Source organism: Artemia franciscana, chromosome 15, assembly GCF_032884065.1.
Source record: "Artemia franciscana chromosome 15, ASM3288406v1, whole genome shotgun sequence".
Classification (NCBI taxonomy): Eukaryota; Metazoa; Arthropoda; class Branchiopoda; order Anostraca; family Artemiidae; genus Artemia; species Artemia franciscana.
In genome coordinates, this window is record NC_088877.1 from 32076491 (window position 1) to 32100221 (window position 23731).

At 35.7% G+C, this 23731-nt stretch overlaps 2 protein-coding genes across 3 annotated transcripts in view; one reads left to right on the forward strand and one right to left on the reverse strand.

Moving 5' to 3' along the window:
* The window catches only part of LOC136036368 (chitooligosaccharidolytic beta-N-acetylglucosaminidase-like), a 579146-nt gene that overhangs the window by 117846 nt on the left and 437569 nt on the right, over positions 1-23731 (reverse strand). The window lies entirely within an intron of this gene.
* LOC136036371 (mitochondrial protein C2orf69 homolog) lies at positions 19-22310 on the forward strand. 2 transcript variants are annotated; one of them, XM_065718545.1, is made up of 6 exons: positions 19-689; positions 2952-3079; positions 5910-6034; positions 8661-8909; positions 18124-18230; positions 22081-22310. In XM_065718545.1, the coding sequence occupies exons 1-6, from the start codon at positions 683-685 to the stop codon at positions 22284-22286; spliced, it is 822 nt and encodes a 273-aa protein (XP_065574617.1). In that variant the 5' UTR covers positions 19-682; the 3' UTR covers positions 22287-22310. The 2 variants fall into 2 exon arrangements, with proteins under 2 accessions (XP_065574617.1, XP_065574618.1); XM_065718546.1 differs by lacking the exon at positions 2952-3079.

Sequence of the window (23731 nt, forward strand, 5' to 3'; positions counted from 1 at the left end):
AGCGACCACACCCTATCCTAATGAAATATACCAAAGTATGATGAAAATATAATACTTTTGTAAAATTATGGGAAAAAAAATCAAAGAATTATAGAAAGTAGGCCTCCTAGAATACATAATATTATATATCTAACCAGCCTGAATATTATATCTAATATTATATTAATATTAATATTATATTAATATTAATATTATATCTAATATTAAATATTTAATTAAAATTGCCAGCACAGTAGTTTATCTCACTGAGTCTAAGCTAATTATCTCTGAATGCAGGCAAAGAAACCGGTTTTGCTCAAATGAAGAACAAGTGTCGTCGCTATATCATGTAAGTACCAAAATTTAAGCTAAAGGATGTGAACCCAAAATATTCAGACTTTTATTATTATTTGTATACTAATAATTTTTTATTTTGTTTGCACTGCCTTACTAAAAAATACCCGTTTTACATATATTTCTGTTTCACTTGTAAATGGAAAGGCAGTGTTTTGCTCATTAAATTAAATAGTGTTTCTTACACTAGAAGAAAGTAATTAATGAATGGTCAGTAAGGCATTCCTAAACTGGATTGAGGGCATTGATGGTTGTAACACTGAAAACAAGAGCCATCTATTAAAACAGCCTAACTAAGCAATCGTTCAAAGTGTATCTAGATATTAAGTGCTCTTAGAAGTATTCCGAAATGGAAGGTAAGACAAAAAAAAGAAATTTTTTTAATTTTACCAAAATATTCATTTTCTATAGAGTTTCCGCACAGTAGGTATGAATAATTATTTTAAACTTTTATATAAAACTGCTGTCTAACAATAACATATTAAATATTTAATTTTTTAATATAGAGTTCACTGCGGTAGCTGACTTGACTATAGTGAATCTTAGTTCTGATAAGGTCAAAACATCGAAAATTTGCTTCTTTGTCAGTAAGGTAAGTGTCAGATTGCCTGGAAAAATTTCCGAAGAACTTAAATGGAGTCTTTTTTATATGCCCAAGTAGTACTTTTAAATGCAGTCTTTTCAAATAATTCGGAAATCCCTAAGTGAAATTGCCAACATTCTAAGTGACTCCGCACTAACTCTACTCAGTAACAGGAATTACGAATAAGTCAACTAGACTTCGGATGTAAAACAATCACAGTCCACAGTGGCTTTGACTACAGAGGGTAAAACAGTTGAAGTTTACCGCAGTTCAACAATAGTGAACTCAAGTCCGAATGCACTCAATGAAAATGTATTTTGTGCTCCAAAACGTCACTTACATTAATGGTCAGTAACTTCTTGTACGCATAATAACAGTAGATAACAGCCAATCTCGCTTCTAAAACGATAATTTAAAAGGGTCCGACATTGTAGTCCGTTTCTACTTAAAGTAGCACAAATTGCTAATTATTTGTGTTATATCCATTGTAATAGAACAAATATAATAACAGATTGTAAGTTATCATTTATTTACGATTGACTACTAGAACACACTCATTATCATGTATCAATTACTTTGAATTAAACTCAGGAGCTTAAAAAAATGAATTCTAACCCTAAACTTACACAAATATGATTTTTGCATCTAGTATTAATTTTCGGCCAAACATCCAATAATTACAGCTGTTACGATTTTCGGACAAAATATTACCGATTTTCGAATTATTGTCGGAAGTTTATGAATCTCAACTTCTCCGATAAATTGGAGTTATGAATTGCATCTGAATTACTAATAAGTTAAAGGAACTGAATTGGAAAAGGTTTTTGACCGTCCAGATTTCATATAAGATAGAGGTACCAACTTTCACAAAAAAAAAGGAATTTTGCCCGTCATTTTGGTTAAGTTTACTTTTCTTTGACTACTGGTTTTAAAAACAAAATTCCAATCGTTTGGATTGGATTTTAAACTTTTTTTCAAATTAAAACAAAGCATTTTGTGTAAATTCTTTGAAACGTAACAAATCAGGATCTTGGAAAGATTTGAGCATTATTTCTTAGGCCTTATTTCTGCTGAAGGCTAATGAGTGGAAGTTTCACATTTGTAACACACAGTTCATTGAAGTTCATCAATGGCAAGTGCCCCATGTAGGAAAAGGGGTAGGAATCTCGTAAGGCTTTTCCAGGCCATTATACAGGCTCAGGATCCATTCCTAAAAGTTTTTTTTTTCACTATAAGCGCTTCCTTCTGAAAAATTTATAAGGGCCATTTCGCTGTTTTGAAATTTTTTGGAATCATTTTGCTGTTTTGAAATTGGATGCGAACAAAACTAATGTGTGAGCCCTATATCAATTATCGCGTTAACATGGGATTTTTGAGTCTGATCGCGATGTTTCCTAAAAAAATCGCATATGTGTCGAAGGTGATAAGAAAAACAAAATTAATTAAATGAAAAAGAGAAAACCTGATATTCAAACAAGCCATAAGTGCTTAAAATAGCAGTTTGAAGGCGCTCCTCTGAACAGAGAAATGAAGTACTGTACAGAGAAATGAAGTGCCAGAAAGCGAAAGAGCAAGTTATCTAGATGTGAAAATATAACGTTCCAAATATAGTTGTATATTTTAAGATGCTAATAGTGATAATTTCATTCATGACTGTTGATAAATAGATGACAGGAAGTAACTATCTTGCTTGCTTCTTTAATACTTTTGCCTGATTTATGCTTGCTATACAGCAACACTTTTTGAATTTTTATGACGCGCGAAGGGGAATGGAGATTGATAAAACTCTAGCTTTGTCTGAAACCTGTGGGACTGCAACGAACAATTTAGGGGCCAATTGGGGCCCAAAACAGCAACGATAAATGAAGCTAGATATTGTGCTAAGTATTCCAATGGAGAAGCCAAATTAATCTGTTAAAATCTAGACAATCTGATCCCACTGACCGTATCCTTAAAGGAAACGTGATGACCCAATTAGAAAATCCCTCCAGAAATGGTGGTATGAATAGTGAAATCGTTTTTTCTTTTAAATTAGGCTCATCAGATTCCCGTCATTTTACGCTTCGTGGCCATGATGGACGCACAGATTCAGTTATTTTCTACAATAAAGGTCACAGGACATTGCTTCAGCATCTCTTTGTGTACTTTGGAGGTGATGTGCAGGTAGTTTTTTGAAATCCTTAATAACCGTTGTGTGCCATAACTACGTGCTAAGATATAAAAGATTAGTGAACTTAGTTATGCAAAATGTACTCTTCACATAATCATGAGCTGATATTTTGCTTCCTTTAAATCATTAAGAATTGCTCTGTGGTGTCGTGTAGAGGTGGATATGAAAACACCTCAGGAACTCCGCAAGTTAGTGGTTTTCTGGTGTTATTCAAATTGACTGTGCCGTGAATGCCGAAACTTAAAATACAACAGAACTCTGTTTTCCCTAATTTACTCTTTACGTAAATATCAATGGGAATTATACTTTCTACAAATCAGTGACAATTACGCTGCAGTGTGGTGTGGACGCAGACATAAAAGCAAAATAGAGCGAAACGAAGCATTTTATTCGCTAACTTTTTATTTGTGTCTTTGCTCTCTCAGTCTCACGAAAAAAGGTCAAAACTCACTGTGAATGATCATTCACAATAATGTTTCAAAACCGATATCATCGCAGCACATCGCAGCACAACTAACAATCATTCGCAGCGCAAAACCGCCTGACCTCAAGCAAGCCACCAAAAATATTCATGTAATTTCAATGGAAGCAATAGTTTCAATATAACAATGAACCACAGCCCAGAGTAACTGGAATTAATGAAACCGCCCTTTCACAGAAATTTCCTAATGAATAGAATACCTATTTAAAGCTGATCAGGAAAGGGAACGCTTAATAGTTAAAATTAATTACAAAAACCAAATTTTCGGGAGTTTCAGAACTTAAAATCCCTTAAAATTGTGATTGATCGAATACAAACTATGCCATTAGAATTGTCATGGCTGATAATTCTTCACAGGAGGTTTTCACCCCTCCCCCTCTTCTCTATCTTGGAAAGCGGACAAAATCATATTTTAAGCTTGGGTGGCCCTGATGTGTCTTTTTATTCGTTTTTGTTGTTGTTCTTTTCTCCAGTACTAACAGGCCACTGGAGCATCCTAAAAAATGCTTAAATACTAGAATTAAAGCTAATGCTTACATTTACGTGACTTTATATATTTGTCTTGAAAGCATTCGATTAAGTGCCACATGACACCCAAAAACTACCCTTTCTGGTGCCATTTCCTTATACACCGTGTCTATATACGTTACAAACGTCACCTACTTTTAATATCTATTCTATAAAATAAGTGGTTGTACTATGGTCTTAGTTATAATTTTTGTTCAAAATAAAGGGAAAGTTTTGTTTAGAAAAAAACTAATTTAGCAGAGCCTTTACGTCTTAAATATAGACGTATGCATGTTGCTTTTTTAGAATAACCAGACATTATCTTTATTTCCTGCTATTTGCCGGGTAAGCTCAACTGCTGGACTTGCTGGTTTTGGTTGGCTCTTCACTACTTTTCCAGCTAAAAAAAAGCAATAGTTTTGATTTTGTGAAATTTTCTGTCACAAGAATGAATAATTCGACCGAAATTTTGACTACAAACATCTGTAATTTATAATACGTTTCAGAGAATTTATATTTTATTTTACCTCAAGAATTGCCATTCATCGAGGAAAAGGGATTTAGGAAGGCAGGTTTGAACCACAACCATCAGAGTTGTTGGCTAAGGCTTTGTCCACTGCGCTGTCTTGAGCTATATAGCTTGCCAAAAATATTAATGCTACACAAACGTAAAAAATATTGAAACCCTGTTGCTTACCTTTGCCGTTTTTTTGTTTCTAAAAAGCAACGTCAAATAAAAGTGTTATACTCCAGCTCGTCCAGCATTATTCAAATAGATAAGTTGTCACCAAAGCTATTGACAAACATTCCATTGGCTTGATTCTGGAATTTCAGTAGCACATTAAGCAATATGGACCAAGCCAAAGAAAGCCAGGCAGGTCCGTCCGGCATATCCAGTAAAAAGTTAAACGTCATACCGAGGAAAAAGGTATCTTAGGTTTCTTAGCCATTAGATAGCCAAAATCTATATACTTCTATTAATCCTGGGGAAGGGGTGGGTCGTCAAATCTAGAACCTCAGAGTACTCTTTTATACAAGGCAGAAAAGGAATAAATCTGCTTATCTTTTCCCGGTAATAAGCTGGGTTGGACTTTGGACAGAGCTTTCCGTTATTGGATTCAGAACTAGGATACAGTTTTCAATTTAGCTTTATATTTAAGTTAGTCAAGAGCTGATAGGTTTGGATCTGAATAAAATTTTCTATATTGAGGTTCAACACTTAAGTGGCTGTGAGACTCAAGAGTTAGAAAGAGCTGATGGAACATTGAACTTAAGCACGGAAATAAAGCTTAGAACCTAGAGATTCGAGTATAGAGATCACACATGGACGCAAAGCTTAAAACATAGAGCTCAGAACACAAAATATATACACAGGGCTGGAACACAGAGCTTAAACTTGGACACAGAGCTCATAACATAAAGCTTGAATGTAGAGCTGCAACATAAAGCTTAAACATGACATAAAACGATTGAATCGAAATTTCCAGTGCTTTTGCAAAATTTTGGAGCTATTAAGTTCAGTAATCTCAAAGAATATGGGTCAAACTTCCACAATATGTGGAAATTACATTTTTGATTCATCTAAATTGTGATCAAGAGTGTACCCAGGATTTTTGTTCAGGGGGGGGGGGGGTGGAGAAGGTATTACAATAAAATTAAAAACAGACCAATGTTTTGTTTATTTTTGCTACGTTTTTATGATTCGGACGAATATTTTTTTGCAGGGGAAGGGGGTGAGGTTCGAACCCAGAGCCCCCGTGGTTACGGCCTAGATTGTAATCCCCTTCCCTTGTTGGCTTTAATGTAAATTTAAGCTGTTTTTTTATGCTCCTTAGGATGAGCCAGAAGCCATGGAAAAGCATCGTGACAATAAAAGATTTTCTGAGTGGAATCTGCAAAGAACAGCAAAACTTCTGTCAGAAAATAACCATGTCCCAGTATTGGTCATAAAGCCCAGCAGGTATGTTTCTTTTTCCCTTCTTTCTGTCTTTTTATTTACTTTGAAGACAATTACTAAACCGAACTCTAATGTCAAAATCGAGACGTAGCAATACTAAACAAAACTAAAATCCTACTGGCAACGGTCCAGAAGATACAAAATACCTTCTATCTCGACAATTACCGCCGTTTTTATACACTTCACCAATGATTTCCCGGGGGAGAATTTCATTGAAAAAGGTCCCCCCCCCCTAGATTTGAAAATACACTTTGCTCCTTCCCCCTAAATGACGTAGGTAATTTTGATTTCTTGCTCTGCTGATAACGGTCACTGTACATGTGATAAAAATATCCAGTATATTTTGTGAATGTTATTATTACTGTCTAATAAAAGGCTTTATCCTATTCGAACTTTCATTTTCCACCTAAATTTTCTTGAATTGACCCCATGGTTGGCAAACTCCCTAAAAACCCTGAATATAAGTTAAATTCAAAAAAGAGATTTTTCCAATTAAAACTGAAGAGCGAAAACTGAAAATGAGCAGATATTGTCTGATATAGGAGGGGGATACTGCCACCCTCAAACCTCCGCTCTTTACCGTAAGGTATGACTTTTTCAACTGATTTATGAATAAATACTCTAAGACGAGAGCAATTCTATAATTTGATTTTTTTTTACCACTATCTTCCTATTTAATTTAGACAGGACAATTTTCAGATCGAATGTTTTGAAAGCTAATCGGTAAATTATACGCTTCTAATTATAAATCAAACAACAGGTAAAACAACAGGGTATTTCCAAGATGACAAAATTTATTTAAACCTTAAATGAATGTTTTGGCGCTATATCTAACAACCGTCCTCAGCAAAACACTTATATAAATAAAATAATTCTTATAATAAAATGTGATCTTTAAAACTAAAATGAAAAAATTAAAACAGACCCAGAATAATTACTTCAACGAAGTTCAACGAGGACTGATAGATAAAACGAGGCATTTTATTCAGGTGAATAAAAATCAAGAACATGTTTTTATGTGATTTTTGCCTTTTTAAGCAGCTAACCTAAAAGGACTTTTTGGGACAGGTCCACAAACTGGTTCTGTAATATAACTGGTAAAACCGTTTTTAATTGAATTTGTGTATAAGTCGTATTTACTTTAGACAGGAAAATTTTCAGATCGAATGTATCGAAACACAATCGATAAATTACACACTTCTAATTATAAATAAAACAACAGGTAAAACAATATAAATACCCTCCCAAATCCCTATTAGAAAATAGTAAAATGAATAATAATGTTATATTCATATTATTATATGAAAATAATCTACTCTTTTTAAACGAGCGTTAATTGTTTATTAATGTATATATTAATTTTTTCAGAAAATTGAGACTCCATACTTTTTTATTGGAAACTCTCATCCTGGCATTATTTTGTTTGAAAAAAAAAAAACGTTCTTGATAGGTCAAGAGATTGAGAAAATTCGCTTGGAAACTTAATTTTGGAAAAAAAAAACCGTATGAGTGACATCATATTTATAAGCACATTTTCAGGGCAAAAACTATATCATTTGCGCCACCAGGAGTGATCATATCATTTTTAGTATCTATAACGCATGTAAAATTACACAAGATGACAAACTGCTTTGCAGAAAATTACAATTGAATAAAGAATATGTTATTTTAGCGTCTGTAAAGGATAAAAGGAGGAATTAATATTCAGTATCGATGACAAGCGTAAAATTACACAAAATAAAAAATGACTGAAAATCAAAAGGAAAAGACATGAAACAGGAAACAGCAACAAATCATATTGAAGATATCATTGCATATGCCAGAGCGCCATCTATTAATTTTTGATGTGAAGAATGTATATTTCGCAGCAAAAACTCATACAGCTAATTTTAACTTAATGCTTTGGACTAAAGAACCCAAATAGGTGCCTCTCTAATTAAGCTGCATGATAATGCTTTTAAGGCAAATCAAAATTTTTAAGGTTATTTTCCTATCCCAATAGGGCACGCACTGAAATGATAAGTTTATCCATTCTATTATTCTTAAATTATCGGTTAATTTATTTTAAAGAAAGCAATTAGTATTTTGGTTCATTTTTCCGAGTTTCTTGGCAATATTGCAAAAAGTGAGATTAAATTCTTGCAATAAATTTACTTATGGAGGATATAAAAGAAAAAAAAAAAAACATTTGCCTTATAAAAAAAAAATCATATATTCATTTCAACAGTTACAGTTAAGTAGCTGAACAAGGGAGGAGAGGGGTGTGGTCTGAGAGGTCAAACCATTTTGGAGTAATCAAGATACGAACATTTCTACCTTGATTTTATGATACTCCAGATTGTTACTTAGCAATATTAAGGGTGTTTTAAAACCATCAAAGAAAGCAAGGACGGGTTTCCGGGTCCCAAAGACTCAGGCATATGTGCAGTAACATGCACCCTCTCCACTTAATTCTTAAGAATATTACGATTTGTCCTATCGCTTCTTGTATTCTTAAAATAATTTGAATGTATTTGCCATGTTTTCTGGAGTTCTGCCCCCTGAGCAAATAATCTGCGTGTATTTCTACTTCGACATCCCTCTTTGTACGTTCCATAAAGTTAAATAAGCAAATAAATTTGTCTTACAGGATGGAGTTGGGAACCTTCGCATCGTTTTCAAACTACGTCCGCTGCGACGCCATGGGCAACCCAATACACGAACCTCTGCACTATGCACTTTTACACCTTCAAAAAATAATTGATGCCTTACTGAAAACTTTAGATCTTTCTGAAGTAAATCTAACCTTAGTTGGGTTTTCAAAAGGATGTGTAGTTCTTAACCAACTTGTGCATGAATTTCATTTTTATTCAACATTTTCTGGAACAGAAACAGATAAGTAAGTAAATTTAAATTTTTTTAAAAAGGGACTGAAAAATTTATCTTTATATACTTACCTGACAACAAAAATTGAATTTTTTTTCAAATCGACAATTGTTTACGGAAGAACATTTTTTTCTAGTTGGAGGTAAAGAAACACACAACAGGCTTCCTCGTGAAAACGTTTGAAATGTAACTTTTCTTGTTGTTATATAGTAGAGATATGAAAAAGTTTGGGTCCTATATCTGCCGTAGCGGCAAATCCAAATGGTAAAAATTGTTATGCCGCAAACTAGATTTGGTTATAGAAAAATTAGGGCTCCATTTTACCTGTCTTAGATATTCTTTCTAATCACGCCCTTCATTTTTCCTAACACGTCCAATTAAAATTTTGAGATAGCTATATTGTTCAGCGTAGTTGAAAGTTCCAGAAATTATGTTTTTGAGGATGACCACTCCCCACAGCCGTGTAAGTTATTCCATAGTGGCATATAAGGTTTTTATAGAAAAGGTGGTCGTATAAACTTCGGAGGCGGCTTTTTGGATTGGTAATCGGAAGTTATAGTTCCCATGGTAAGAGTAACAGTGGTTGGAAGGAAGCTATCCCCCCCCTCAAACACACACACGTCGTATTGTCCCAAAATGCATCCAGTTGAAATTTAGAGATAGCAATTCTATTTCAAATAGTCCAAATATCATATAACCAGGCTTTTGAGGTTGAAACAAACCCCCAGAGCCTGGGGACAAGGGCTGTAAGTTATATCCCGGGGGCATTTAAGGCTTTTATGGAATTAATGGTTGTGCAAACTGTAGAGGAGTCTCATTTGGTGGAAAAATTGGAAATTCTAGTTCTTTTTCAAGACTCAAAAGTGATAGAGGGCAACTAGTCCCTCCTGACTACCCCACTTTTCACCAAACGCATCTGGTTTAAATTGTGATATAGCCATTTTGTTCAAAATATTCCAAAATACATAAAACAATACCTCTAGGGTTGGCACAGCCCCCTAGAGCCCTGGGCAAGGGTTTTAAGTTATGCCCTGGGGACATATAAGGTTATTGTAGAAAAGGTGGTCGTATATACTTCAGAGGGGTCCCATTGGAAAGGTAATCAGAAGTTTGAATTCCCATTTTTAAGAGTCAAAGTGATCAGAGGGCAGCTGCCCCCTCCCCGCATCACGTATTTCCCCGAAATGCAGACAATAGACATTTTGAGATATCCATTTTATTCAATTTAGTCAAAAGATCATATAACAAGGCTTTTGGGGTTTTTACAAACCACCAGAGCCCAGAGGTAAGGATCGTAAGTTATGCTCCGGGTGCATTTAAGGTTTTTATTGAAGGTATGGTTATGTAAACTTAAGAGGTGGCTCATTTTTTTGAAAACTGGAAGTTCGAGTTCTGCTTTAGAGTCAAAAGTGATGTAGGTCAACTAGCCCTCCCTAACTACCCTCTTTTCACGTAAAGTATCTGATTGAAATTGTAAAATATCCATGTTAAAACAAAATAGTCCAAAAACAGATAACAATGCCTCCAGGGTTGAAACAACCCCCCAGAACCCTGGGATAAGGGTTGTAAGTTATGCCCTGGAGGCATAGGGTTTTTATGGAATGGGTTGTCGTATAAACTTCAGATGAGGCTCATATGATTTGAAACTGAAAGTTATAGTTCCCTTTTTAAGAATCAAGTGTTTTGAGAGCAACCAGCCCCCCCACACCTATCATTTTCAAAAATAAACATCCAAACAAAGCTTTGAGACATCTATTTTTTCAGCAATGTTGGCGGTTCCGTAATTATGCGTTTAGGGATATCAACTTCGAGACCTGAGGGCAAGGGTTGTAAGTAAGGAAATTTGTTCATTGTTTAAATATAGTATATGTTACTGAGAAAAGATATGCATATTTGACTACTACTTCGCAAAATACGAAGGGCATTAAGGTGAGTCTTTCAAGGAATGTTGAGGGGAGTGTTGAACTAAATCAAACATGTTATGTGTATATGGTTTGTCAAAAGGGCGTAAATCAGGAACAATTGAGTATATTATTTTAGAACTTTCAGGAAATGATAAGGGAGATGAATAATCAACCAAAAAGGCAATATTTGCACGCTACAACTACTACTACGACTACCGCTGCTTCTACTGCTACCACAACTACTACTATTACCACTATCAAGAGGAAACTTCAGAGGATTATCATATCAAGAGGAAACTTCAGGGGTATCATTAGTGGTATATTTAGTTGACCAAAAGGCAAAATGTATCTGCTACTTCTGCTATTAATACTGCTGCTACTACCGTTACTGCTGCTACTAATAATACACTATCACTGCTACTATTGTTCCTACTATTACCACTACTACTATGATACTAGTAAAATTAAGGCTAATCAAATGAAGCTGAAAATTTGACAGAATATTGAGGGTGCATTTGAACTAAATCAAAACACATTATGTGCATGCAGATTGTCAAAAGGGCGTATCCCGAGAATGGATTAAGTTGGAACATTCAGAAAATACTTAAAGGGGAAGACCAACCAACAAAAAGTTCTCTTTTGGTAGTTGACCAGTCAACAACAAATTGAATTTAAGCCGGATTAACTCTGTACCTGTTTGGAATAAATAACGAGTGAAATACTTTTGAACTTGTAATTGAAAATTGTTAGATAAATTTATAAACTTGTATATGATTATGGCTTAAGGATTATTTATGGATTGTGGCTGTGAGTTAGTATTCAGCACTACTATCATCTGAGTAGTGCATTGAAATATTCGGATTACTTGCAAATCACTGGATTACTTGCGCCACTCAAAGATAAGTTATTATTTATTCTCATTGCATTCATTTAGCCAGTGTGGATCATTTCATAATTGTGCTTCTTGGGAACTTCTCTGTGGATATACCTTTTTCGCTTAATTGTTTTTGGACTGTAGCCGAGTCGTGAGTGAAATTTGCTTATCATGGACAATTGGAATACCTGTACGCTTTATTATTGCCCAGTATTGAATTTTGCTCAGCACAATCTCGATGAGGGGTTGGACCATCAGTTGATTGTGAAATACGCTACTGATTTTTTCCCGTATGAAGATGTTCTTGGCGCTAAGAAACTTTTATATAGCAATTGCTTCCCAGATGAGCCTATACCTCGTCGTTCGGGACCCAGTGCTAAGAATAGTTCATCGTCGGACATTATCGCTACTCTTTCTCGCTGCTCTGCAGAAAATATTGATATTTCAGAGTTCGTGATCAAATCCCCCTCTGAAGTCCCTAGCATTCCGGCGTCAGCTTATTATATCCTTACCGCAAAAGTCAACCAGTGTCCTGATCAGTTAAAATCGCTTGCTCACCTCAATAGTCCAGCAACGTCTATAAATAGTTCTTTGGTCTCAGATAGTAAGGGTACCAATCGCAAACCCTCGTACGCCGTCGTTCTTAAATATCCGCCTCCAGAACTAAGAGACCCCGTTTCTCGCAAGGAAAAGCTTGATTCTTTCACCGGATGTGACGGAATTATGTCGATAAAATCCGATTCGGTAGGGAAAAGATGGGTTGTTGTTACACGGGATAAAGTTTTCGCCAATTCTCTTGCCGCATCTGCTGTTGCGAGCTATCCAAATATTCTTGCTAAAGTGATTGATCGCAAACCTCTTGGAGTAATTAGGGGACTTCCCGATAGTGTTTCTAGCAGTATACTCATCTCCGCTATTCCTGGTCTTGTTGAGGCCAGCCAGATCGGCTCTTCTCATACATTCCGTTTAGAGTTCCTTGATTCCGCTGCACTAAAATCTGCCATCGCTACAGGTATGCGCTTGGGTTACGAGTCTTTTAAAATATCGGAATACAAAGAACTGTCCAGACGGTGTCTTAGATGCCAAAGTATCCATCATTCGTTAGCTCACTGCCCATGTGCCCCGAATGAGATGAAGTGCTCTAAATGTTCTGGATGCCATTCCAATACTAAAGACAATCCTTGCTTAGAGGCTCCGAAATGTGCCAACTGCGGCGAAGCTCATGTTTCCTATAGTATGAACTGCCCAGTGATCAAACGCGCTCTGAACTCTGCTCCAAAATGAACCAAGCCACCATTTTAGGTTTTGCTTCTCTCAATATTAACGGCTCAAAAGACAAAGACTTGTTAATTAATGATTTATTAGTCCATGACACAGTGTTCTTGCAAGAACATCTTTTGACCAAATCAAACGTTTCTAGCCTGAAGCGATCTTCTGTCCACCATTTTTTTCGCAAGAGGACAAGAAAACTAGAGGCCGCCCTTTCGGTGGCCTAGCAATTTTCTTCCGTTCTTAGCGATTCAATGTGACAGTACCGCCTTTATAAACGTTTACTTACCTTGCGATCGACGTTCTATAGCATCGTTCACATCTTTCGCTAAATGTTGCTCCAGTTTAAAGTCTCTACTCGAAAGTCTACGTTTGAAAGACCTAAATAGGGTTTTAGCTGGTGACCTTAATCGTGACATTCTTGGTACCTCTGATAGGTCAATCCTCTTGCTAGAATCACTTCCTAGCATATATCACGTCGCAGTTAAGAGCCTTCCATTCACGTATATTCATAACAGAGGCTGTTCAAAATCGAACCTGGTTCACGTGATCTCTTCCAGTTCCAGCTTAATATCATCGATTGTCAGGGTGGACGAAGAGAAGATTGATGACGATCACCTTATTCTTAGCTGTAATTTGTCCTGTGAGCTATCTGGCAAAACACTTTCGACTCAGCCGAAGTGGAATACGAAGTTGAACTGGGATCGTGCTAATGTCCCACTATACCTTGCTACGCTAACTGCTTTACTGTCGACCATAAAAGTGCCATACCACCTGCTGCAAACGTCAGTTTCCTCGCCTTCAAGTAGAGTTGACCTAAATTGCTATTATTATCAAATTGTCCATTGCCTTAAATCAGCTTCCAAAGCTGCAGTGCCTATGGATAAAGTTCGGATTGGTACAAGAAAGCCTAATTGGAACGTTGATCCTGAAGTAAAACGTGCTAAGCAAAAAGGCAAATTTTGGCTACGTATGTGGATATCATGTGACCGACCATCGTCCGGAGCTGTTTTCTCTGTGAAACAAAAGAGTAAACTTGAATATAAGGCCAGTTTGAAGAGAGAACGCTTGAATGCATGGCCAGGCCCCACCAATAAGGCCTCCTGGAATAAGGTTATTAATAGTGAGAAATGTTCCCCATCTACCCTATCTTGTCTCCAGCTAGCTAATTTTGTTTATATAAGGCCTCCTGGAATAAGGTTATTAATAGTGAGAAATGTTCCCCATCTACCCTGTCTTGTCTCCAGCTAGCTAATTTTGGTGATCATTATAAGCGTGTGTTCAGTGTATTTAATAGTTTTCTACAGTCTTTTTATTATAAGTTGCTTAAACCGCTTTTACCATACCGTCTCCTGCAGGCTCATGTCCAGCCTGTAGCAATATCTGAAATTCGCCGGGCTTTAAGAAAAATTAAGTGTTCAAATAGTCTTGATGGTGACGGCCTTTCTTACCGATTTTTTGCTTATGATTGTCCTGCTCCACTTAACCATCTACAAATATTTTTACAGTCTTGCTTAGCACAGTCGCTTGTTCCTGATAGTTTCCTTTGTGGCCGTGTAACGTCTATTCAAAAGCGAGGCAAGGACCCCACGTCATGTGAAACTTATCGTCCCATTACAGTATCGTGTTTTTTAAGTAAGTTGCTTGAACATTTGTAACTACCAGAAATTGAGTCGAACTGAGATTTTACGCCTTTTCAATTTGGTTTTCGGAAAAGTTTCTGTTGCTCCCATGCACATCATGTTTTAAGCCGACTCATGAAAGATGCCGTAAAAACTAAAATGTCTTTATATTGTCTTACTGTTGATATTTCCGGAATTTTGGACAATATTGTGCACTCTCATGCTCTATTTTCCCTTGCTTCTTCAGGTGTTAATCCTTCCGTACTAAGTTTATTGTCTTCTTGGTATTCAAAGTCTAAAATTCAAGTTACCTGGAATGACCCAATATCTGACCCGGTAAAAATTAATAAGGGAGTTCGGCAAGGTGCCGTATTGTCTCCTAGTATATTTAAATGCGTGCTTGCATCGTGCCTGCGTCCCTTAAAAGTTCTGGTTTTTACGGTAATATTGGTTTGTCTTCTATTGCATATGCAGATGACGTTCTTCTTGTTGCCAGGACTCGCCGTGGATTACTTTCTAATTTTACTATATTAACCAATGAACTATCTAAGATTGGACTGTCAGTTAGTGCGTCTAAGTGCGAGTTTATTTGTTTTAATAGCCCTTATGCGGTTGCTCCATTCGTTGCTGGGACTGCAGTTCTACCATGTTCTTCTTTAGTTAGTTGGCTTGGTCTGTGTTTCGGCCCTCACTTTCCAATACCTGTTCATCCCTAGTGAATCAAACCGTGAAAAACCTACGCGTCGCTTACGGAAAAATATTCCCAAACAAAAGCCGTTATAACCGCAACGGTTTGTGCATGATTTATAACGCTTATTGCGCCCCTGTATTTTGTTCTTATCAGGCTGGCTCATCTGTTTCGTAAGGAAGATCGACATACTCTACGTACGGCTTATTTCAGATATTGCAAATTCCTCCTCCGGCTTCCTAGATGGCACCGAAACAAAAAAATAATTGCTCGATTTGGTTTAATAGATGTGCCTTCTCAGATTCGGTCTTCCAGTGATGATTTATGTAAAAAGACTATCAACTTTATTCACGTTTATGACCCTCTGCAGCTTTTTTTCCGTATTGATACTGGTTAATTAGTCCATGTTATCTTTTGTTAGTTTGAATTTTTTTTTTCTTCGCTGTTTATTGTTTTTGTTTATTTATAATACTCCGTACTTTGTGTTTTTTATACTTTTACGGGTAATAAAGTTCATTCATTCATTCAAAGGTAATATACGCATGTCACTACTAACACTGCTACTACTACTGCTTTTACCAATACCACTACTGCTACAACACTGCTCCAACTACGACTTCAATTGCAAAAACTTGTAAGACTTAGAGCATTAAGATGAAAAGGGAGACAAAAGGGGCTCAAAAGCGCAAATCACCACAATTTTTAAAACGGCTTATCGTGCCAAGGTGAAACTTCCGGGGCATCATGAAAGGGTTCAACTGATCAAATGGCAAGATGTATATGCTACTACCGCTAAATACTGCTGCTACTACCACTACTAACACAACACTAACACTGCAACAACTTCTCCTACTACCACTGCAACTACTGTGATACTAGCACCATTAAGGCTAAGTCTATGAAGGTAAGATTTGAGAGAATATTGATAGAAAATTCGAACTAAAAAAAGACACTATGTGCATTTAGATCGCCAAAGAGCGTATCTTATTAACTAATTTGTGTATTAAGTTGGAACATCGACTGTTTTAGGGGATGTTGGAAAAAAACGATGTTTTCATACTGATACTAATGCTATTACAATAATTGCTTCTAAACAAGCTAGGGGTATTAAGGTGAAGCGTTTAAGGAATTTTTAGGCAGATGTTGAACTAAATCAAAACGAACCATGATCATGTAGATTGTCAAAAGGGTGACAAAGCAATATCACAATAACAGATTACATTATTAAGTTAGACGGGTAAGCTGTGCCGGATGTTGACCTAACCAGAAAACACTATGTGTATAATTTTAATAGTACTTCTAAGCTTACTGCAACTTAGGACACAAAGGAAAATAAGTTGAAACTTTAAGGGAGTTTAGATTAAACGAAAATACTATATGCTTGCCGGGATTAAAAGAGCATATAAACAATCATAGACAGTTCTGCTCTATCATAACTAGTAATATCAATAATAGTAATAATGGTAATAACTAGTATAATTCTTTCCGTGCGAGTGGGATTTAGTTTGCGTCATATTGGTCCAAAAGTTTGGAATTTAATCCCAATAGCTGTGAGAAATTGTAATGATAGAAACAAATTTCTGAAGTTATTAAGAAATCATGTTGCTAGTCTCCCATAATGTTTTCCGTTGTGAGTGTTGAAGTTTGATTTCCGTAAGAAGTGCACATTAGTTTAAGCCAAAGTAATGACGGTTATTTCTTTTGTTTGTGTGTTTTTTTTAGTGATATACCCCGCGCTTAAGTATGCCATTAGGCATTTGCGCTGTTTGTTTATATGGTTTAATTCTTGTTGTAGATAAACATGTATCTATCTATCTATCTATATATCTATCTTCTTCTTTCCTCGGGAATTTAAGCAAGTTTTTTTCCATTTTCTTTTGTTTAAGGTTACCATACAGGTATTTTTAATATATCATGTCTGTAGAAAAATCTCAGTAATTTTGATTTATGCAGCAAAGCTGCACTAGTCAAAATTTGTCGAAGATCTGCCAAAACTAAAATAGAAAAAATATAAATAAATTAAGCTTTAAGTTCCAAAATTTGACAAGCAAAAAAGGAGATATATTTTAATGTACTTTGTAAAAGCAGTTGATTCAAATTATCTTACGAACCCGAAAAGATACGGGAAAAGCGGTTAGACAATCTGATTGATTGTGTTGAGTTTATGCTTGTAGTCTATAAGGGTCATTTGAACACTAATTTGTGAATTGCACTTTAGTCGGAATATGTGACAAGCCATAAATTCAAAAGAAAAAGAATAGAAAAATTTTGTCTTCCGGCTGTTGCTAGCAACCATTTGCAGAAGGACAGTCTTTTTTCAGCCTCTAGTATATGTTAAAAACATTTTTTGTTTCAGAAGTTTAGATTGTCAACTGTCAGAAAAATCAAAACCTCGTCATATTTTGAGAACCAAAATGTATGCTGGAAACAAAATTCTCACTCTTTCTGAGGTTCTCTCTTCTCCCTTTAACGTGGCTTCCCTTCCTCTAAATCATTTCCTATAAATCCTTGCCATTCTATCAGAGGATAATTCGTATTTTACTCGGCCCCTGCTGGTATGTCATAATCCCATAGGCAACCTATCATCCTACATCTATAAAATATGGGCAAACCCTACAATCCTAAGCTGTATCTGTTTTGTTTTTTTTATAATGAAGTCTAATCATTTTTCTTACAGCTACTTATAAACTAAACTGTATGTGATTACTACTATTACTAAGAACCCACTACAGTACCAAGCCACCGAAGCCAACACAGCTACACACGCTCCTTCTCCACTCTAGTCCATTCAAATATCCACTATTTCCCCACTTAAAATGCATTTCTATTAACCGATGTGTGCTTATTTCTAACATTTAAAATATTTTAAGGATAAAAACTTCAATAAAACGAATTATTTGGCTAGACGGAGGGCATTGCGGAGGAAAAGAAACTTGGATAACGAGTAGAGGCCCTTTGGAAACCCTCGCTAAAACAGGTAAATGGTTTATTTCTATTTTAATGCTAACTTGCTGTATAGTCTTAAGATACTTGACCTATCCTTGTAGATAAACTATGAGTTATCCCTTTTAGAAAAAGGGTATTTGTTTTATCGTGGCTGTCTTCTCTTGCTTCTGTTTTAAAAAAGAAGAAAAAAAGAAAAAAGAAACAGCCTATCCGTTTGTGTGTTTACAGTCACTGTTTTTTTCTGAAACACGGTTGATACAAAGAGGGCATTGTTTTAGCCGAATTAAAGTTAGTCCTAATCATTATCTGAATCAGAGTGTCTGAAAAATTAATTGATACAAAGTGCTTTAAAACCATGAAAAAGAATTATTTTCCGGCAGAATTTGAAATACAATATTTTTGCGAAGTAGATTCACCATGAAAAGATTGTGATTTTAGCAGAACTGTGTTTTACAGTATAAGGGCAGAGAGAATTAAAACCAATAAAATATTTAGTTTTAAGGCAAATTTCGAAATACAGGAGTTTTTCGTTTGTAAGAAATACTATAAGGTTATTTACTTCATTTTAAGAGTTAAAATAACTCTTCAAGTGGTGTTTCTGAGGGTCATTCATCTATGTTTTTGCACAAATGTTCCAGCGTTTTTGTTGCAAAAAACCGTTTGCGTTGCAAGTCATGTATCGTGACGGTTCAACGGCTACGTTGAACAGCATATTCCTTAGAAAAAAACTTTGCTTTTTACCTAATGCTGTGTTTCTAGTTTTATTGGTAGCGAATTAAGGGTTGAATATAGTTCATTCGATATGAACAGCTCTGGGTTTTGCTATATTTCAACCCCACACCCTTGAATCTTTAAGCAAAATAAAAAAGATAAAAGAACGAAATAACAAATATACTTACGATCAAAGTATCAAGAATATCTGAATAAAAACATTTTTTGTTTTTTGGGCCCGCTTTAGGTCTAAACATACTTGAAAATGATGATTTTCTGAAATTTTTCTTTTGAAGTTATTCAGATAGTACCACATTTTCTTCCATGTTGGGACCGAGAACCGTGAATCACGAGCGTATTTTATTGAACCGTTAATATAAATAGACGAAACCAACCGCCTAAATGTGACAGTGCTTTTTGCGCCTAAAATAAATACATATCTGAAGGAAAACTATACCTTTTTAATCTGTTTGATGCCATGTATTTTTAGCTTAGTTTTCCATGTTTTTCACAAGCTTTTCCTTGATTTAATTTGATGCCTGTTACTACTAAAAACTGCATATGGTGGTCTCTTTCATTGAAAACGGGATTCCCGGTTTTTTGTTAATTTTTAAAATATGAATTGCTGTGTAAGTTTCTGCTAGACCAACTCCAACAATCAGACTGCATTTTATTGCTCTTCGTGGTGTCAGAATGACTGTGTACATAAGTAGAAAACATGCAGAAAATTGTGAACAAGCAACTGTCCAATCAAAACCTAAGCCACTTAGATGATAACTAATTTGATTAGTTTTGTTTGCACCATCAGATACGTTTTGAAAAACCGGACATCCATAATTTTTTTTTTCAAATATATTTTCAAATTTACGCTTGAAGCATAGGGGAAACGTAGCACGAACTGCCCCAAAAAGGGCATAATTTTGCCCAAATTAGGTTGCCACATTTTCGTGCCTTTTTCCTAGCTTTGGTTTCAGTTATGAAAATGAGAAACATTCCTAATAGAGCAATGTTTACACTGGTGATTTTGATAATCACATTACAGGCTTTAAACAATTCACATGACTGCTTCAACACTTTCTTAGCTGATTGGGCATAATGAACCATGGTGGTATTGTTCGCTTCATCCATAGGATGTCCAAAATTAGTCTAAAAACTTAGATCAACATCTAAACTGTGTCAATGCTGTTTTCTGCAAGCAATACTTGCATCACTGATTTCCAGATCAATGTGGCAAACACATAGACAACGCCTACTCAGTATTTGAAGAACAACTTTCTATGATGCTATACCTCCTTTTAGACTTGTCTCCTGAGGGAAGTTATCACTGAAAACCGTGTTTGGAACACATTTGAAAGAGGTTCACATACGCAATTCTAGGACCAAAGCCGAGGAAAACCATTGTGAAAAATTTGCAGGCACTTCGTTCTGAGTAGTCTAACTTTCTAAGACGCTGCACCTCCATTTGGAATAATCTCCCGAAGGAAGTTATCCCTGAAAACCGTCTTTGGAACGCTTTAAAGGAGGCTCAACATACACAGTTATAGAAACGAAGCCGATGTTAACCATTGCCTAGCGGCTTATCAAGCCTTAAATTATCATCAGCCTGGTGCCACGAAAATCGTAGTAAAAAAAGCGAGATAATAATTTAAAACACCTGTTAAGCTTTTCACAATAACACATGGTCAGCTGTGATTTCTGAATCTAAAACTCCAATCAAATTAAAAAAAAAATATTTTAGCATAATTTTAAATTACCCTGTCAGTGCTGAAAACTAAACAACTTCGCATAAGGTCTTTATTAACTTTATTTCCGGTTATATGATTTAGCAGCGAAATTATGTCACCAGTGACGGCGAATGTAATTGATAATTAAATTTGAAATAGATTTTATTAATAAATCATCCCTATTTAGTCCAACATTTTCTATAAAATTTACTATATATGAATAAACGATTTACTATAAAATACAAAATTTGTCCTACAGGCCCACAGGTAAAAAATTCACTGTCGGCAACGACGAAAGGGCAAATTTTTGTTCATACAGACCTATAAACCCCCTCTCATGCATTGTAAGGTATACAGGTGCATTTCCAATTTTCAGGCCAAATTTACAGGTGCAGACCTAATTTTTTTCTGGGCCTTAAGTCCCCACTAACCTTAAGAAAGAAAATAATATTGAGATACTCTCAACCAGAGTTGCCACCCAGTGAGAAAAACAGAAGATTACAGTGATTTTTTTCGGCTGATTTCGTAATTAGGTTCAATAATTTATTGATTTATGTGCTGATTTAGTAATTTTTAAGGCAATACAAAAACGACTAGAAATAGTGATTAAATCACTGGAGGTGGCGACCCTGCTCTCAACTAATCAATACCTTCTTTGTGCTGCGCGGAAAATGTATTCTCTACAAGAAACGTATGATGGGCAACTGCAGTTTTTGAGTCGCAAAAATTTACGACAAGAGATAGCATGAAATATATTCAACTAGGATAAAACAAAAAGCTGGTATCTAGCGATGTAGTGATCCATGGTAAATGCTAAAGTACACCTACTCGAAACTCACGTGAGGATCACAAAAATCGCTCAGGGTAAGTGGAAGGTCATCCGCCAACTCTTGCAATTATGAAAAAATTATGTTTCTGAAGAGATTGTTGTCCATTTTATATGTTTAATGCCTATGAAGCAGGTAATATACTGTTTGTCAAAGATGACGATACATGATCAATCATTTTCAAAAATTTATGATCAATTTGATAGAATTATGTTACTCTGGGCGCCACACTATCTTTTTTTTCTTCTCAGAATTTCTGCTGGAAAAGGCGGTTGACTCGACCACGTCAGCGGGATTAATTTTGACCGACATAATGTTTGGATAAACAGGGCTTAATTTTAACATTTTGAAACATAAATGTTGATGGGTTAACACGTTTCATGATTTTTTCTCATGATTAAAATCAGAAAAAATCTAAACGGAAGTAAACTGAAGTAGAGATACAAGAGATTTGAAGCACATTTTGTATTAAGTAGAGATAATCATTAGTAATTTCTAACAGTAAAAAAAAAAAAAAAAAAAAAAAAAAAAAAAAAAAAAAAAAAAAAAAAAAAAAAAAAAAAAAAATGAAATCCTGACCCGTCTATGTAGCTCATTGTACAATTTGGTTACATTATAGGTTTATTGATCTATGTTTTCCTGACGCCTTATCAGATTCGAGATGATCGAAGACCATGGATTAAAAAAGAGGAGAAGCAATTTTCAGAAACACTTCGAAATCTTGGGGCATCGATCTCACGACAATTTCTTTACCAAGAGGAAGATCCCAGTATTGAGAATCATTTCAAAATAATTTCAGTTTTTCATCTGTTTCTTAACGAGTAACTACAAGCTTCATTGTTTCTCCTACATGTAATTTTTTCTGACAGTTGTATCAATGATTTTGCTTAATTTTGATAGAAAAAAATGTTCAAAACACGTTATTTATGGATCAAGCAATCATCAACACCACAAGCCCTTAGAAACCTCGAACCATTTCACGGGTTGTAGTCGAGCGGCCTGTTCGAAGGTGTATTATACTAAACAGAATAGGACCCGATTCAATGCTTTACAAAACAGACATAAAAATTGTCGTTTATCTAACCTACAACCCTATAAAATTTTGCTATCTATAACCACTGTTTTCAGGAGGGAGGGGGGCTGAGCTATTTTCAAAATGCTTCATAAAGCACCAACCTACCTGTCTATAAAAACAATGGTTTTTCAGAGTTAGTACGTTCTTCATTTCAATACGCCCTAATTTCTTAGTTCACAGTGCCGAATACTTCTTCTAGAACAAAAAGCACTTGATGCACGCTACTGGCTAAAAGTTTCAGCGGAGAAAAGTTTTGAGGGGGCTGGGGTATCCCCCTTTTTTCAAGAAATACCTAGAAAACATGAATTTTCGTACTTTGGAAAAGACAACTTCACCTCAAATTCAACCCTTGTCCCCTCTTCCGTTAACACAGAATGGACTCAATGCAAACAAAACGAGGGAAAAACCATATTGCAGACCAACTGTATTTTCACAACTGATGAAAACTAAATTTTACAATTATGTCGAGTTCGTTTCCACAGGCGATATAAAATTTTGTTTAATAGTCAAAGAAGTCATAGCCCGAATTGCACAGGCTAGTAGAACCTTCAAAAGACTCAAAAAAGTTTGGAGGTCGAGTACTTTCTCTCTCCGTCCATGTCCATCTTGCACATGTCCTGAAAACATGTGCCTACGTAGACTTTACCCAGAAGGTAAGGAACGAGCAAATTAGAAACATCACATGTCGACTGTCCCTCATTGAGACCATATGAAGGCGTAGATGGAGCTACCTCGGACAAGGGCTACGCATGGATGATTCCAGAATCCTTAAAGTTACATTTTTCTGGTTATCTGAAGGCACCTGCCGCAGAGGAAGACCCGAAAATACACTCCGTCGTACCTACAACAATGACCTGCAGTACCTTCACGCCTCAATACAGCCGGAGTGGGAAGATATCGTCGCATCCGCAAGTTTCAGAGACGACTGGAGACTCTTCTTGGGTGCCTCTGGAGGCACAGGAGGATCTAAGATAATCGAATTAACAAAAATGATTTTTTTAAAAAAAAGTAAAAACCATAAAAACACAGACTGCTCATTTTCTTTGAACGAGTAGAAAGGTAAAGTTCTTGAAACTCTAATAAAAAATGTGTGATCCATTTGAAATCTGTGAAATGATTCATTTGCAAGAGCCAAGGACCCGACCTGAAGCATAAGGTAAGTTATGGCTATTCATAACGGCCGAAAGTTCAAGAA

What these genes read in the sequence shown, in the direction of transcription:
- LOC136036371 (XM_065718545.1), top strand. An exon ending in TTGGTCATAAAGCCCAGCAG is followed by an intron (nt 6,035 to 8,660) that starts GTATGTTTCTTT and finishes TTTGTCTTACAG; the next exon opens with GATGGAGTTGGGAACCTTCG. An exon ending in TCTGGAACAGAAACAGATAA is followed by an intron (nt 8,910 to 18,123) that starts GTAAGTAAATTT and finishes AAATATTTTAAG; the next exon opens with GATAAAAACTTCAATAAAAC.